The sequence below is a fragment of the Conger conger genome, chromosome 3, assembly GCF_963514075.1.
Source record: "Conger conger chromosome 3, fConCon1.1, whole genome shotgun sequence".
Classification (NCBI taxonomy): Eukaryota; Metazoa; Chordata; class Actinopteri; order Anguilliformes; family Congridae; genus Conger; species Conger conger.
In genome coordinates, this window is record NC_083762.1 from 45,108,725 (window position 1) to 45,122,085 (window position 13,361).

A 13,361-nucleotide genomic window follows, 5' to 3' on the forward strand; every position below is an offset into this window, starting at 1 on the left:
GGTTTTTAAGAGGCTGTTACCTGGATCTGAATTGAGACTTCTACCTAGACCATCAGGAAATGCCTCCATTGTCACAGAGGGGAGCCAGTGCTCTCGGGTGATTGATTGCTATTCATGCTATATTTAGCCCCCTACCGCCCTGTTCAGCACACGAAATGCTGAAACAAGCTCCACAGCCACTCGAAATGCCAGGGTTACCGCGATGGAGGAGAGATCCAGTGCTGTTGTATCCCCGTGCTAAAGTAAACAGTATTAGCCTACTTAAGCCACGGACACCACTTAAATAGCAGGTCTAATTTGATCCATCTGAAGAAGCAAATAATAGAAATAATAGACACAAAAAGAATACACAGTGTTCTTTATGTCTAATGCTTTTACGACATTTTTCTTGCCAATAACCATACACGGTCACAAATAAATATCACCAACTTCAAGGTCGCCGGACTTCCCCTGAACCCAAATGAACGAAGGCAGGCTGTCCAGTCTCGAGTAGCTCGCCTTCACAGGGTGCGTCCCAGTGAAATGCATCCTCCTTAATGCACATAGCCTGAGAAAAGCGGTATCTGGGTGGATGTCGGCGCTCCGAGGTAGGGCTATTACTGTAGGTAGCGTTTACGTCGCTTACCGCTGCTATAAGATCTTTTGTAAAAATGTATCGAACAAAACAGATATTTTGCACAGGCACAGAAAAAAATCTATTGAAATATTTTAATTTTTGTTCCAAACTAAAGGGCTTCTAGAAAATAATATTTTATTTTTCTTTGCACAGTCTGTGAAAAAGAACGAATGACGTTTTCTTTGATCAAAAAATCGGAATCGCCGCTCAATCGTAGTAGGCCTAATGGCCAAAGCACAGACAATCTTGCCTTCAGTTGGCTACATCGGCTCGGCGAGTGAAGGATCATGGCATACAATTTTCGAGTATTGGGACGCACCCGCTGTCATTCACCAAAATCAGTCAGCCAGTCAATAAACCCACAGGTCATCACCCATGAGTAGCCTATAGACATTGGCCTAGACGACATCCGGACGAGCACTTTCAGTGATCCTGAATGAAGGGTGCGTCCCAATGCTCGAAAAATACATCCTCTGTATTCCCACTCGTCTCGTCACTCTCGTGAAAGAAATAATGAAACTAAATGTCGTTGGAAGGGCATTTGCTATAAGCCTACTTTAGCCTATATTAGTTCATAATAGCTACTTCGGAAAACAATCATTGTAGCCTTGCTGAATGGTACCTACAGTAGGCACAGTCCTGTACGAGATGAAAGTGAAAGATTTGCTTAACAAATACAAGTAGCATGGCCTGATTATTTGTTTTATTGAAGGAACGCCACATAAAACACAATCTTGAGTGCCGTTGATTTAAAAACGCGTGGTAGTAACCATTTCGCACAAGACATTATTGTATATCTATTTAAGCTTTATTTATACGGGGTCGGTAGATAGAGCACACATGCACATTCACAGCAACGCCCTGCTAATGCCCCAAGTAGCCTAACTGGCATTTCTTTGGATCTGTTTTCTAAATGTTTTTTGTAGTTGTTTATACGATACTTTACTCATCGGTCAGGGGGTTCTATCAAGCAAATTATTATGCTGCAAGCCAACAGATAACTAACTGACAGTGCACAGTTCCATATTAGCCAGTGCGTTTTAAACATTCAGCTCTCATGGGGACACTTGACGAGACTGTCACGCACTTCAAGAGAAAAGCAATAACCTAATAAGTAGTCGACATATTAGGGGTTATGGATACACTGTCATTTCACAGTGATTGTAGAATAAATCAGCTTGTAATATATATCCAAATTTCACGAGAACGAAGCTTTCTACGGTCACTAACAAGCGTCTTGGCCGTTTACGACCAAGCTGCGCCTTATGGGACTTGTGTCTTCACCAGTGAAATGACAAGCGCCAACGCTGTCCTCACATGTTGTGCAAACCTGAATGTAGAAAAGTTTTCGCTATGCAATGTTAGTCAGACTAAGCGGACAAATAAGGTATGACTTGAAAATAAAACTACGATAAGAAGGGAATGCATTAACATGTAATCAAACTCATAAAATTGACGAGTTAAATGACTGTTAACCCCGCAATGTCACCAATGTTGCTCCAGCAGGAAATCAGCTGTATAATTCAAATTTAACATTCAATTTCATTCTTTAAAACAGTCTCTGTCAATGACATCTAAGAAATCAAGAACTGTGAACACACGGAGGCCTACCCTTTATTCCTCTTCCGCGGATATCACGTCACGTCCCAAATTGATTCGCCCTCTTATGAAATCTTGTACTCGTGACGCTTCCTTTTCTTCCCTGCGATTTCTGAGTTGGTGAACTTCTTCCTTAACAGGACTGTCCAGATTTCCACACAAAATGAAATGACAACAGCTCCACCCATCGGACAGATATAATCATGTTTTTGTTGCTGTTCAGTCCAGACTCCAATTGGAAATATCGAGGCAGTAACTCGAAAAGGCGACATTATTTCCCCCGGTGTTTAATTTTCCGGTTCAATTAGGTTACGTCCCGTAGACCTCTGCTCCTAATTAAATGTTGATAGAAATATTTATGTTTAAAAAAAAATATATACATATCAACCTTGTTCATGTGAACATAACACATAAAACATTAAGGGCCAGTTTGATACAGACAGATTAAGCCTAATTCAATATCAAACTCAATTTATTCAAGGACTAAGATTAATCTGTGTCCATGAAACTGGCATGAAACAATTCCCATCTGTGCTACTTTCACTTCAGGCCTTGGTCTACGAAAACATACATACCAATTAGCCTATATATTTTGTAATTGAATCACATGTATATCTATGATATCAAAACACAAACCAATTGCAGAAGTCTGTACTTTAAACTATTTTTTGTAAACCAATTCACTGGGCCAATTTAGATTCAGCATCATGCTAATATAAATTCTACGATGTTCAAGGGACACAAAATAATGGATGATTTTAATTTTTTACAGCTTGATACAGGTAGCCAAGGTAATTTACTTAATGTCCAATATCTGCGTTGTGCCATAGATGAATTTTACATGTACACTTTTTAAGGGAACTTTCATGTTGTAGCTCCCCCATGAGGCCAATCGAGGTGAACTTCTGCAGATACCCATGTTCACAGCTCAGCTGTGAATAAACACCAAATTGCATCACCATATGGAAATGTGTAACACAGATTTTTATAATGCAGTACTGCCATTTGCTTGGTTCATTGTTGCCATGGGCCATTTATACATGTTTCTATAAAGGCATTTGATAATGGCAGCAAGTTAGAAACTAATACTCGTAGGTTGAAGCTCTGTAGTGCAACCATGCGTTTTGATTTAGTGTTGATTATGCTGTAAAGCAGAAATCCTAACATAGCTATGAGTGTGGCTACATAATAAAACCTTATGTTTTACTGAGTTATTTAGCAGCCATTCTTATCCAGACCAAATTACATTAGTTTCATAAGCATGCCAGTAAAAATCAACATGCCACTGCAGCTACAGTAATGTGTCAACGGAGGAATAAAGGGAACAAGTTAATTTACTAGTGACCTATTGGACTTGAGCTAGTGTACCTTCATGGAAAAAATAAATGCAGTTAATGCTGTATCTTGTGTGCAGAACAGACCTGCACTGTTTATCCCTGACCAAATCTGGGAGTTCTGAGGGGTTGGCCAGCATTGTCCAGGTAAGGGAGGGGCTTGGTCAGCAGAGTATCCTCTATCTAATCAAGCACCAGTGACTCCTCTGGGATGCTTTCAGAGCAGAATAAGTGGTTACCCACACACTTTGGAGGATTCATATACTAGTGTGCAGTCTTCCTGATTTGACAGAGGATGTTCCAGCTATTCTGTTGTGATTGGGCATTGTAAATTTGGGTGAAAATGTGTAAACATATTTTCAAATAAGAATTGTTGAAAATAATTGTCTTAAAAAATAAAACAATGCAGTCTTCAGCAAATACATTTAATACATAATATTTACAGAATGAACATAAAATACAAAGTCTATAGACACTACACCTCACAGACTCATTGACAAGGAGCCGCTCTCAAGTTTTTCTCTAATCTGTGCATGCTGAGGTCAAAATAAATAAATAAATGCCATTTTCACCATATGACAACAGCCACACAAACCAAAATATGAATAAACTAATTTACAAAACCACGTGGACAGAGCTGAATGCCAAGATGAAAAAAGGATGGTGCCCATTCATAAAACAAAGGGTCAATAAATGAGTATTGGATGAACCTTTAAAAGGCGAATAGAAAGAATATTAACATCTTCAGTTTATTACTATTTCCTGGAGTATTCTCACTAAATACCAATGGCAAATAATGTAATGAAACAAAATCTCCCCTGTGGCAGTATCTATCTGTGTCTTCATGAATGACAGTAGCTCCCAAAAAAAGTTCAGAACATGTTTCACGTTTCTCTTCTCAGTCTGTACAGCTCTGTACACACCTTTTAAAACATGTTTGAACCAGTTTGGAGGGAGTGGAGGTGGGGGTGGTAAATAACGTTCATCTTTTATTCTTGCAAAACTTCTGTAAATTGCACATCTAAGCAGGAACGTTCTGACAGAACTAAACAGCATTTAAAACCACAAGAGTAGCGATGGTGGAACATTGGAGGTACATTGGCAGAGATAATGTAAAGAAAAATACAAAACAAAAAAGAAAGGGCAAAGGGGAATGCTACTGAAAACAGGCATGAGAAACACTATATCCTTTGAGTAAAGGAGTTATAGAAGGAGATCTCAGATCTGCTTTCCTATGGGCAGGGCAGCCTGGGTGCATGAATGGGGGTTGATACAGTATGACACAAGTTACACATCAAGCATGGTTATGTTTGGCAGTAGAGCAGCAGCATGAGTAGTATTGTGTGGTTCACTGGGCAGCGGCTCAGGTCCGGCGGGGCTCCAGTCTATGGGAGAGCTGGGAAAGGGTCCTCTGGTTGTCGATCACATTCAGCTGTCGCACGTAGCTCCGCACGTCTTGGTGATTCTTATTGGCTTGGGATGTATCTGGACCTGAGAAGGGAGAAAGAGGAAGATTGGGGAGACCTAAAATACCGGCAGGACTACAACCTTCCAGGTCCAGGACACAAGGCTGCCGCTGGGCAGCGAGATGTGTGGTGCAGTCCATAGGTCAGCCGAATTAAACCCCGACACTGAAAATCACACAGCTTTCTGAGGTGTTTGATCCCCTGCCATGGAACTATCTGAGGTGAGATCTCGTCTCTATCTGTTAATCTCTCTGCTTTCTCCCTGTCTGAATAAAAGCAAAAAATATGAAAACTTAAAAAGCAGAGAGCAAAAAAGCTACGATAGGATATAGCTACCCAGCCTTCTATAATCACATCATCATTATCATAGGCTAAACAGCACTAAATCTGATATGCAAACTATAATACTCCATTCATATTTAAGTGGCATAGAAAACAGGAAGTTCAAGTTGGCGTCCAATACATCCGCCTCCCTGACATAAATAAAACAAGAAAAAGGAAAATGACAAATACAAGACATGAAGCTCCTGGTATTCAAAAGTGAAGTGGGATTCATGTTGTGTTGTGCTACATGGTTTAACACACAGATTTCTATAGGACCAGCAAACTGGGAGAGACAAAAATGGGCACAGACTCACTGAATGGCTGGCTTCGGCAGTATCTCACTATCCTCACTGTGTTGGCAATCATCCTCTGAAAAGAAATTACAGGATCTCATGTACAGAAACAAAACCACCATGCACAACAGAAACCGCCATAAAAATGTGCAGTGCCTACTTACCATTTTTTCAAAATTGACCAAACTGTCTGTAAATGTTTTGTTGCCTTCATGAGTGAACGTCATGTCTGAAAAGATATAATGAATATACATTATGTTTCACATGAAGTAGTATAGACGGGGTAACATAGGACATAATGACCTACACAGAAGGACTGAAAAGTCTGTTACCCTGTTTCAATGTGTTGTTTTTCTTAGTTTTGAGTGTTCTCCTTATTCCCCAGGACAGTAATGATCTTTCTGAATGTATTTAGACTGTCCTGGCTTTGGAGCACCTATTTAGTCCTCTATTAGCTGGGTTTAAGTTCCTCTGGCATTATTTCTTGTCTGACAATTATCGAGAAGGGCGCACGTTACTGTCATCAAAATTTTATTAGTCAATCCTTTTTTGGGAAAACATGGCTATGGCCGGAATGGCCAAACTATTTAATCGATTTGGGAGGATGCACCCCTGAAAAGCATGCAGGCAGTTGGCCTTTTGGACCCCTGTATGCTACTGGCCCATTCACCCATTCATACACACACTTGCACACCATCGGTGATTGGCTGCCATGCAAGGCACCAACCAGCTTGTCAGGAGCATTTGGAGGTTAGGTGCCTTGCCCAGGGACACTTTGCCCAACCCTCCGTCTGCCAGACAACTGCTCTTACCACCTGAGCCAGTTTTGCCCCTAGATCAGGGTCACGGCTACACTGTGTTGAGGGAAGTGATACCGTGTTAAACCCGTGTTCATGGGCAATGCTATGGACCGTTAGCCTATGCATCCACAGTCAGCACTGGTTCAGACTGTATTTTATCCAGCATTGATGAGTGATTTAGATAGACGAGAATTATTGCCACCCTTGATGAATATGCACAAAAAATACTGTAGACAAAATAATAATACCATTATTGATATAACCTTTATTTTCCAATATGTGTGAAGTAGTGTGCTTTATTAGTGATTCAATGGAATCAAGCAAAGTATTAACATTTTTCAAATAAAAAATGTATTTCATCAAAAACGTAATACTTTAGTATTAAAATGTAATGGTTTAATACTTTGTGCACCCATTTGGAGGGGCTTTTGACCAGTCCTCCATGCAGAACTTCTCAAGATCATTGATATCCTTGGGTTTTGCACTTATGGACTACTTTCTTCAGCTCAGAAGTCTCTGATAGGATTTAAGTCTGGGGATTGAGAGGGCCATTGCAGAACATGTATGTTAGATTTCCTGGTACTTTGTTGAATTAATTATGCCTTTGATCTTAAGTCATGCCAAAGGAGTAGAAATCACACCACTGTCCAAATACTTACAGACTGCACTGTATATTATTATCGGTGTTGTTTATTATACCCAGCCTTTTTTCTTCGTTTTTATCAAGAGCGACAATAATTCTGAAACTGACAGATATCCTTGTGGTCAAAATGGTGTTTGTTGACATGGGATTCAGGAAGGAACTGCATGAGTAATCAGGACAGCAATATGAAAACACTGCAATATAGAATTTGTGAGAAGTGCAACTGTATCCGTCCTGCCCAGGTGGACCCTGAAAGCCTCCATGAAAGCCAAGGTGGAGGTCCTCGCTGGTAGAGGCCTGGTCACTGGTATTGTAGTTTCCAGTAATTATTATAGTTTTAAATATTAATGAAGGGGCATGCCCATGGATAGAACATAAAATGGCATGGTATTGTTATTAGATTGCACCTTCACAAGATGCTGTAAATTGGAACATTTCAGCTTCAATGTTAGAGACTACAGAGCTGAGGTATGTGGAGTCCTCCCTTACCTTTGATGAGTAGGGGCATGAAGGGGATGATGGGTGCGTCCAGCTTGGCCACTGTGAAGCGGTATGCCCGGTGGTTCCTGGATGGATCCTAGCGGAATAGGTCGATAGTGTGATTTATTATGCTGCTGAAGACAGTGGCGGGTATTGGTGACACTGGATTGACTATCAATAGCTCACACTCCACTACTGAATTTGAAAATATGCCATTCAAATACACCACTTGATTAATGCTTTCATCCAAAGCACCTTACAATACCATGAGCACATATACTTTTCAGTATGGCTGGCATCAGTGAGTGGGAATTCAATCCATAACCTTGGCAGTGTTTGTGCCGTGCACTACCAGTGGAGCTACAGGACGACAATAGAGGCCCCGACTCTGTTAGCACTAAAACTACGAAAACAAGCATTGCTATAGTAGGTGCACTAAAGAGAAATCTCTATAACTGAACCGTCAGTAATGTAGCCTACCTAAGCACAATTACACACTGGCTAACGCTGTTATCTAATCAGTTTGCAAAGCCGCAAATGTTGCCGTTTCTTCACATACAGTCAAGCAGCTCATTTTGACGTGTCTCTGACGTGTAACTTAGTGACAAGTGATTGGCTAACTGGCTATCTAAAAAAGGAGAACTGGTCAGTCAAGTCCAAAAACATGCCCTGGTCTAATGATGTGGTAGTTTCATCCTACTCATCACACAGAAAACTTCAATTTAATACAATCCACGATTTTGGACAGTGAGTGCATTTTTCTAAACAAGTTCATTATGTCTCTGTACAGAGTTACAATTAGCTATCTTCATCAAGCTAACAGGCTATGTTAGCTTTACCCTGCATTGACAGATTTTCTCCAATAAATGTTTCAAATCTGTAATGTCCATGCTGTGTCTACTCCAAAAAGCAAAGATGGAAAGCAGAAAAGTACATTCTTAGCTACGCTCACTATTATTGTTCAAACCAAGAAACACAAAAGATTTAGTTGTTTGTCCTGCTGTCTAAGCTGTATATTGTTTGGTCTCTTTATTATGAGTTTTTCCTCCAAATACATCATAGATGATAAGCAAAATATATAGTCCACCTTGTTCATATTTGTGTCTGCCATTTCATTAATTTGCCACTATTCACAAGCCTTGACTGGATAACAAATTGAGGGGGCGTGTATTTATATGTAAAGCATGTCACACACTTGACACTGTAATATGCTCACCAGGGGCTGAGAACAAGTAGCCCTGTAGCTAAAATATTGGACATACCCTATGTTTTCCTTATGACTATTAGACGGTGCTGTTGTTCTTGGTTTCTCCATACTTCAAACAAAATTGCTTCAATTCCTTTATTGACATGAAATACGATCACAAAGGAGACCTACACAAGGGTCATTTTTTAAAAGTATTTTCACAATTTTTTCTTCAAAAGATAGGGAGCGCTTAACCCTGTTAGCCCATTTATACCAGCCACCACTACTACCAACCATTTTGGACACCATTGGTAAACGCAGCGCAAATGGAAATGAATTGGATACTTGTGACAGCCAGAAAAAATCTACAGACACACAGGAAACATATAGACAGATTTAACCTGATTCAGAAGTAAAAAGAAACGCCTAACCTTCCTTGACTGTGAAGCCAGTGCTTGCTTGTCTTGCTGTAGTCCAGCAGGGGATATGACTTTATTCTCTGTAACAAAAAAGCTCTACAGCACTACCTGATAAAGTTGCCAAATTAAAACCTTTAACCCCTTAACTTAACATAAGCTTGAAAATCACATATCCAAAATTAAATGGTTACTATTCCTGAACCCTTTTCACTACAGGCATAATCCCTGTGTCTTCAGAAAGGTAAACCTTTGGAGTCAGAATTACTTTGAGTATTATTAAAACAAAGTAACAGAAGCTCAAACATAGTGGAATATCTCAATTTCTAAGTCAAGGACTAACCCAGAACTATGTTATATTTGTGCACAAATTTGATGCCAACTATTGACAGGCATTCAAATTCCACATGAGTTTTCCCAAAGCTGCACCCTGTTGTCCTCAAGTGTCCCCAAATCTACCCAAATACAAAACATCAGCATATATTTTTGTCCAGACGCATGAATGATCAGAAAAACTAATTTTCTTGATACAAAATGGAAAGAAAATTAACCTTTTAACCTTATTTTATTCACATATATGAGTATGTTTTTAGTGCTCCAAAGTGTTCTAAAAGCTCTCTGAAAAGGATTACTCAACCTAACACTTTCTGACAAATCTGCATCACACTTATGGAACTTTATTTCCAAATTAGGTCAACCAGAGCCCCGCTAGCCCAGTTACCCAGTACAATTACAGGTTAATATCTATAAAGAGTCCAATTGCTGTAATTGTGCACGTCTGTATATTCATTCTGCTATGTTAATGCAGCAATATCCCTAAACACTGCGATATGACACATTATACCTTGTTAAAAATGGTAGGAAATCCCCCACAAGAAACATGCCATGTTTTACATTAGGATGGTTGGAAATCTTTTTGATTCATTCTGGCTAGCCATACCTTGCATACATTGAACTGCTCAACGCCTCCATGCTGGTCCTTCATGTAAGTTAATCTAACAGTTGGCGTACTATAAAAGCTTATCTTGGTGGACCCTGTTGTTGGCTTATTACTGTTGTTGCCATGTCCGGCATGCCATCTTAACTGGGGCGTATTTCACAAAGCTTGTCGGCACTGCTGAGGAGTGCCTGTGACTAAGCGTTCACACTGCCCCGACAGTTGCCTCCTCATTTGCATTGATTTGCATTCTTTGCCTTTGCACAAGTCGTCATTTAGCCTATTGTATTTATTGGGTTTGGAGAGAGTCCACCCTATTTTAACTCCTTCTCTGGAAATAGAAGATATACAAGTACAGTGTAAGGGCTATTAATATCGTCCATACACCAGCACATGTGTGTAACCTATGGGGAGATAGAGGGATTATAACCCCCTCAATATTAGAAAGCAGGCCACGGTAACATCAATAGGTGCTCATCAAAGACTCAAACCTCAGAATGTACAACATGGGCATATTGGTAACCGTGTTTTATTTTAGTAATGCAATTTCAGCATGCTCTATTTCTAACAAAGTTCTGTTCAATTAAAGGCAAACATGCATGCTCTTTTTTAATTAATGCGTGAATGTATTTCAGGATGGTCCTATAATAGCAGCCAGAAACTTTTCTTTGATTTTCTTTATTCTCATTTCACCTTTATTTAATGAGTAATACCCCAATCTCTTTTGAAAGGGGGACTGATTAATTAGAAACTTAAAGCACTTGTTAGCCTACTCTCTAGCTACATTTGGGCATGTTATTTAAATCCTTCCCACAGCTGCATATGACATATTTTAATTTTATAAATTAACGATAAAAAACTCCTTAACCCCACAATTTTCCAATAAAAGTCACATCCTTGCAACAGCACAAACAAAAAGCTCTTCTCTTAAATGAAGGAGTAATTTATCCTCATTCATCCACCTGGACACAATCAGTTCAAGTTGTGTTGCATCTGGCAAAATTTACAGAAATATACCTTCAAGAAAGTTGTTTAACACATCTTTAACAAGAGGTAAGGTAAGAGGTTAATAAGGTTTTACAAAGTTTGTCAATCACAATAAGTGGATACACTCAGATGAGACAGATGTCCTCTGTTTGCTTGTACATTTATAGGTAATTTACCTTTATATGATAGTTTATATGTTAGTTCGCAAAATCCAAACTAGCAGCCTAACTTATAGTCTTATTGTGGTAAATAGCCTAACGTGTGCCTGGATCCACTAACAAGTGGCAGAATGCAATAAGGAGTAATGGTATGACAATAGGCAAAAAAATAAATAAAAATTGGCTACACGTGTGTCGGGGAAGTGAAGTTTAAACTGAAATATGTTTCATTTCCAAATCCAGAAGTTTTAACAATTAACACCCTCGTATTATCGTTCGGCACTCTGAATACCTGCATCAACTGTTAAAACCCTTTACTTGTCCTACATGTAAAATAAATGTATTCAATTGAATTTGTTAATTTATATCTTTTGATAAGAATTATCAAATAAATTGCGAAATGTACTAGGCAGAGCAACCTGTTAGATCAATGTACATCTCACAAGGAAATTGTGATTAAGATTTTATTCATCCACTACCTTAAAGAAGGAACTTTAAAGGCAGAGTCACAAAAGATAATAATGACAGAAAGTGCCAAACCTCAGATTCATGATTTTAGTCCCTTTCTAAGGAGACCAAACATGAGTATTCTAGGAGGTACACAAGCTCAGTGTATAAGCTTTTGTATACCTCTAAGAAGAGTTTCCTTCTGCTTCTAACAATAGAGGTGATACTTGTAGACAAATAATTGTTTAATACAGTCAGTTGCAACCTGTACTTTCAAGAAACATGTGTTCCATGTAAGAAAACCAAATCATATTGCGTTAGTTTCTGCTCAAAGCTGGAATTGCTTATTTCAACCATTATCTGTGTATCAACTTTGAGATTTTCAATCAATGATTTCAGTTAGATGTCTTCACCTTTGTTCCATTCAGCATGTGGAATGCTGCACAGAAGGGTTAGGGGGGCAGGTGTGTTCTTCTTCCAAAGTCATAAAGTAATAACCTCTCAGAATAGTTTTGGGATGGGGGGGGGTAGTGATAGAGACATAACAGACAGCATTCCACATAATTAACAAAGCAGGCTACTTCAGTCATGTGTACAATGAAAGTTTGATGAAGTAATTTAACGGTTTTGCCTGGGGCTCAATGGCAATAATCGAAACTAGTTGCCCGACAAAAAAAACGCATGCACCTACTAAAAGCTTTTTTCCATTAGCACAAAAAAATACTGTATATAGTGGCGTGCAAAAATTAGGTCACCCCTGGTCAAAAGGCCTTTACAATTAATATCTAAGTGAACAGAAGCAAACCTGACCTCTAAATGGTACATAGTTAAACATGACATATTTCTTCAAATTTTAAAGCAAGATTACCTTTTATTTTCAAAATAATAATGAAAAAAAGACAAAGGCCCTGTGCAAAAGTTTGGGAACCCTGTTAATTAGAACTATATTACAACTATAACAGCTTATAAACGCTTCCTGTTGCCTGCTAAGAGTCTTTCAATTCTCACTTTTGCCATTCTTCCTCGCAGAACACCTCTAGCTCAGAAATAGTCTATGTCCTCCTTGCATGTTTGAGATCTCTCCACAGATTTTCAATAATACTCACGGGGACTGTGTTGGGAATTCCAAAACCCTTATCTGTCTTTCCAGGAGGTACTTTATGGTTGATTTCGAGGTATGCTTTGGATCATTGTCTAGCTGGAATACCCAACCTCTTCGACTTCAATGTCTGGACTGACCTTTGAACATTAGCCTCTAGAATTTCTTTATTTCATGGAATCCATTCTTTGCACAATATTTCCAGTGCCCCCAGCTATGACACAGCCCAAAAGCATAGTGGATCCACCTCCATGCTTAACAGTCGGCAAGGTGTTCTTCTCTTCAAAGGCTTCACCCTTTTTTCTCCAAACACACCTTCTTTGGTGGTGGCCAAAAAGTTGCACATTGTTCCAAAAGGCTTCAGGCTTCTCAATGTTTTCTTTTGCATACTTCAGATACTTCATTCTGTGTTGAGGTTGTTCTTTCTGGCAACTCTGCCATGTAGGTCTTTGTTGTTTAAAGTAAGTTGTATTGTTGTCCCTTGCTAGACCTGTGTCTGCTACTCTTTTTTGCAGCTCTTTTGCAGTGATGTGTGAGCATTTCTCACCAGGTCTCGGGCCATTCTATCTGAAATCT

General features: G+C 39.3%; 2 protein-coding genes across 5 annotated transcripts in view; both read right to left on the reverse strand.

The window, feature by feature from the left end:
- The window catches only part of map3k20a (mitogen-activated protein kinase kinase kinase 20a), a 54,084-nt gene extending 51,768 nt beyond the window's left edge, over nucleotides 1-2,316 (reverse strand). For both annotated transcript variants that reach the window (XM_061234384.1, XM_061234387.1), the window contains exon 1: nucleotides 2,228-2,316. The gene's annotated coding sequence lies outside the window, so the exon portion shown is untranslated. The remainder of the gene's footprint in view (nucleotides 1-2,227) is intronic.
- Nucleotides 2,317-3,960: 1,644 nt separating this feature from the next.
- Nucleotides 3,961-13,361, reverse strand: part of rapgef4a (Rap guanine nucleotide exchange factor 4a) — a 122,292-nt gene continuing 112,891 nt past the window's right edge. For all 3 annotated transcript variants that reach the window (XM_061235011.1, XM_061235013.1, XM_061235012.1), the window contains 4 exons: nucleotides 7,565-7,652; nucleotides 5,797-5,861; nucleotides 5,654-5,708; nucleotides 3,961-5,040 (listed from right to left, as the gene is read on the reverse strand). In XM_061235011.1, the coding sequence (XP_061090995.1) occupies nucleotides 4,913-5,040; nucleotides 5,654-5,708; nucleotides 5,797-5,861; nucleotides 7,565-7,652 (336 nt within the window). In that variant the 3' untranslated portion in view covers nucleotides 3,961-4,912. The remainder of the gene's footprint in view (nucleotides 5,041-5,653; nucleotides 5,709-5,796; nucleotides 5,862-7,564; nucleotides 7,653-13,361) is intronic.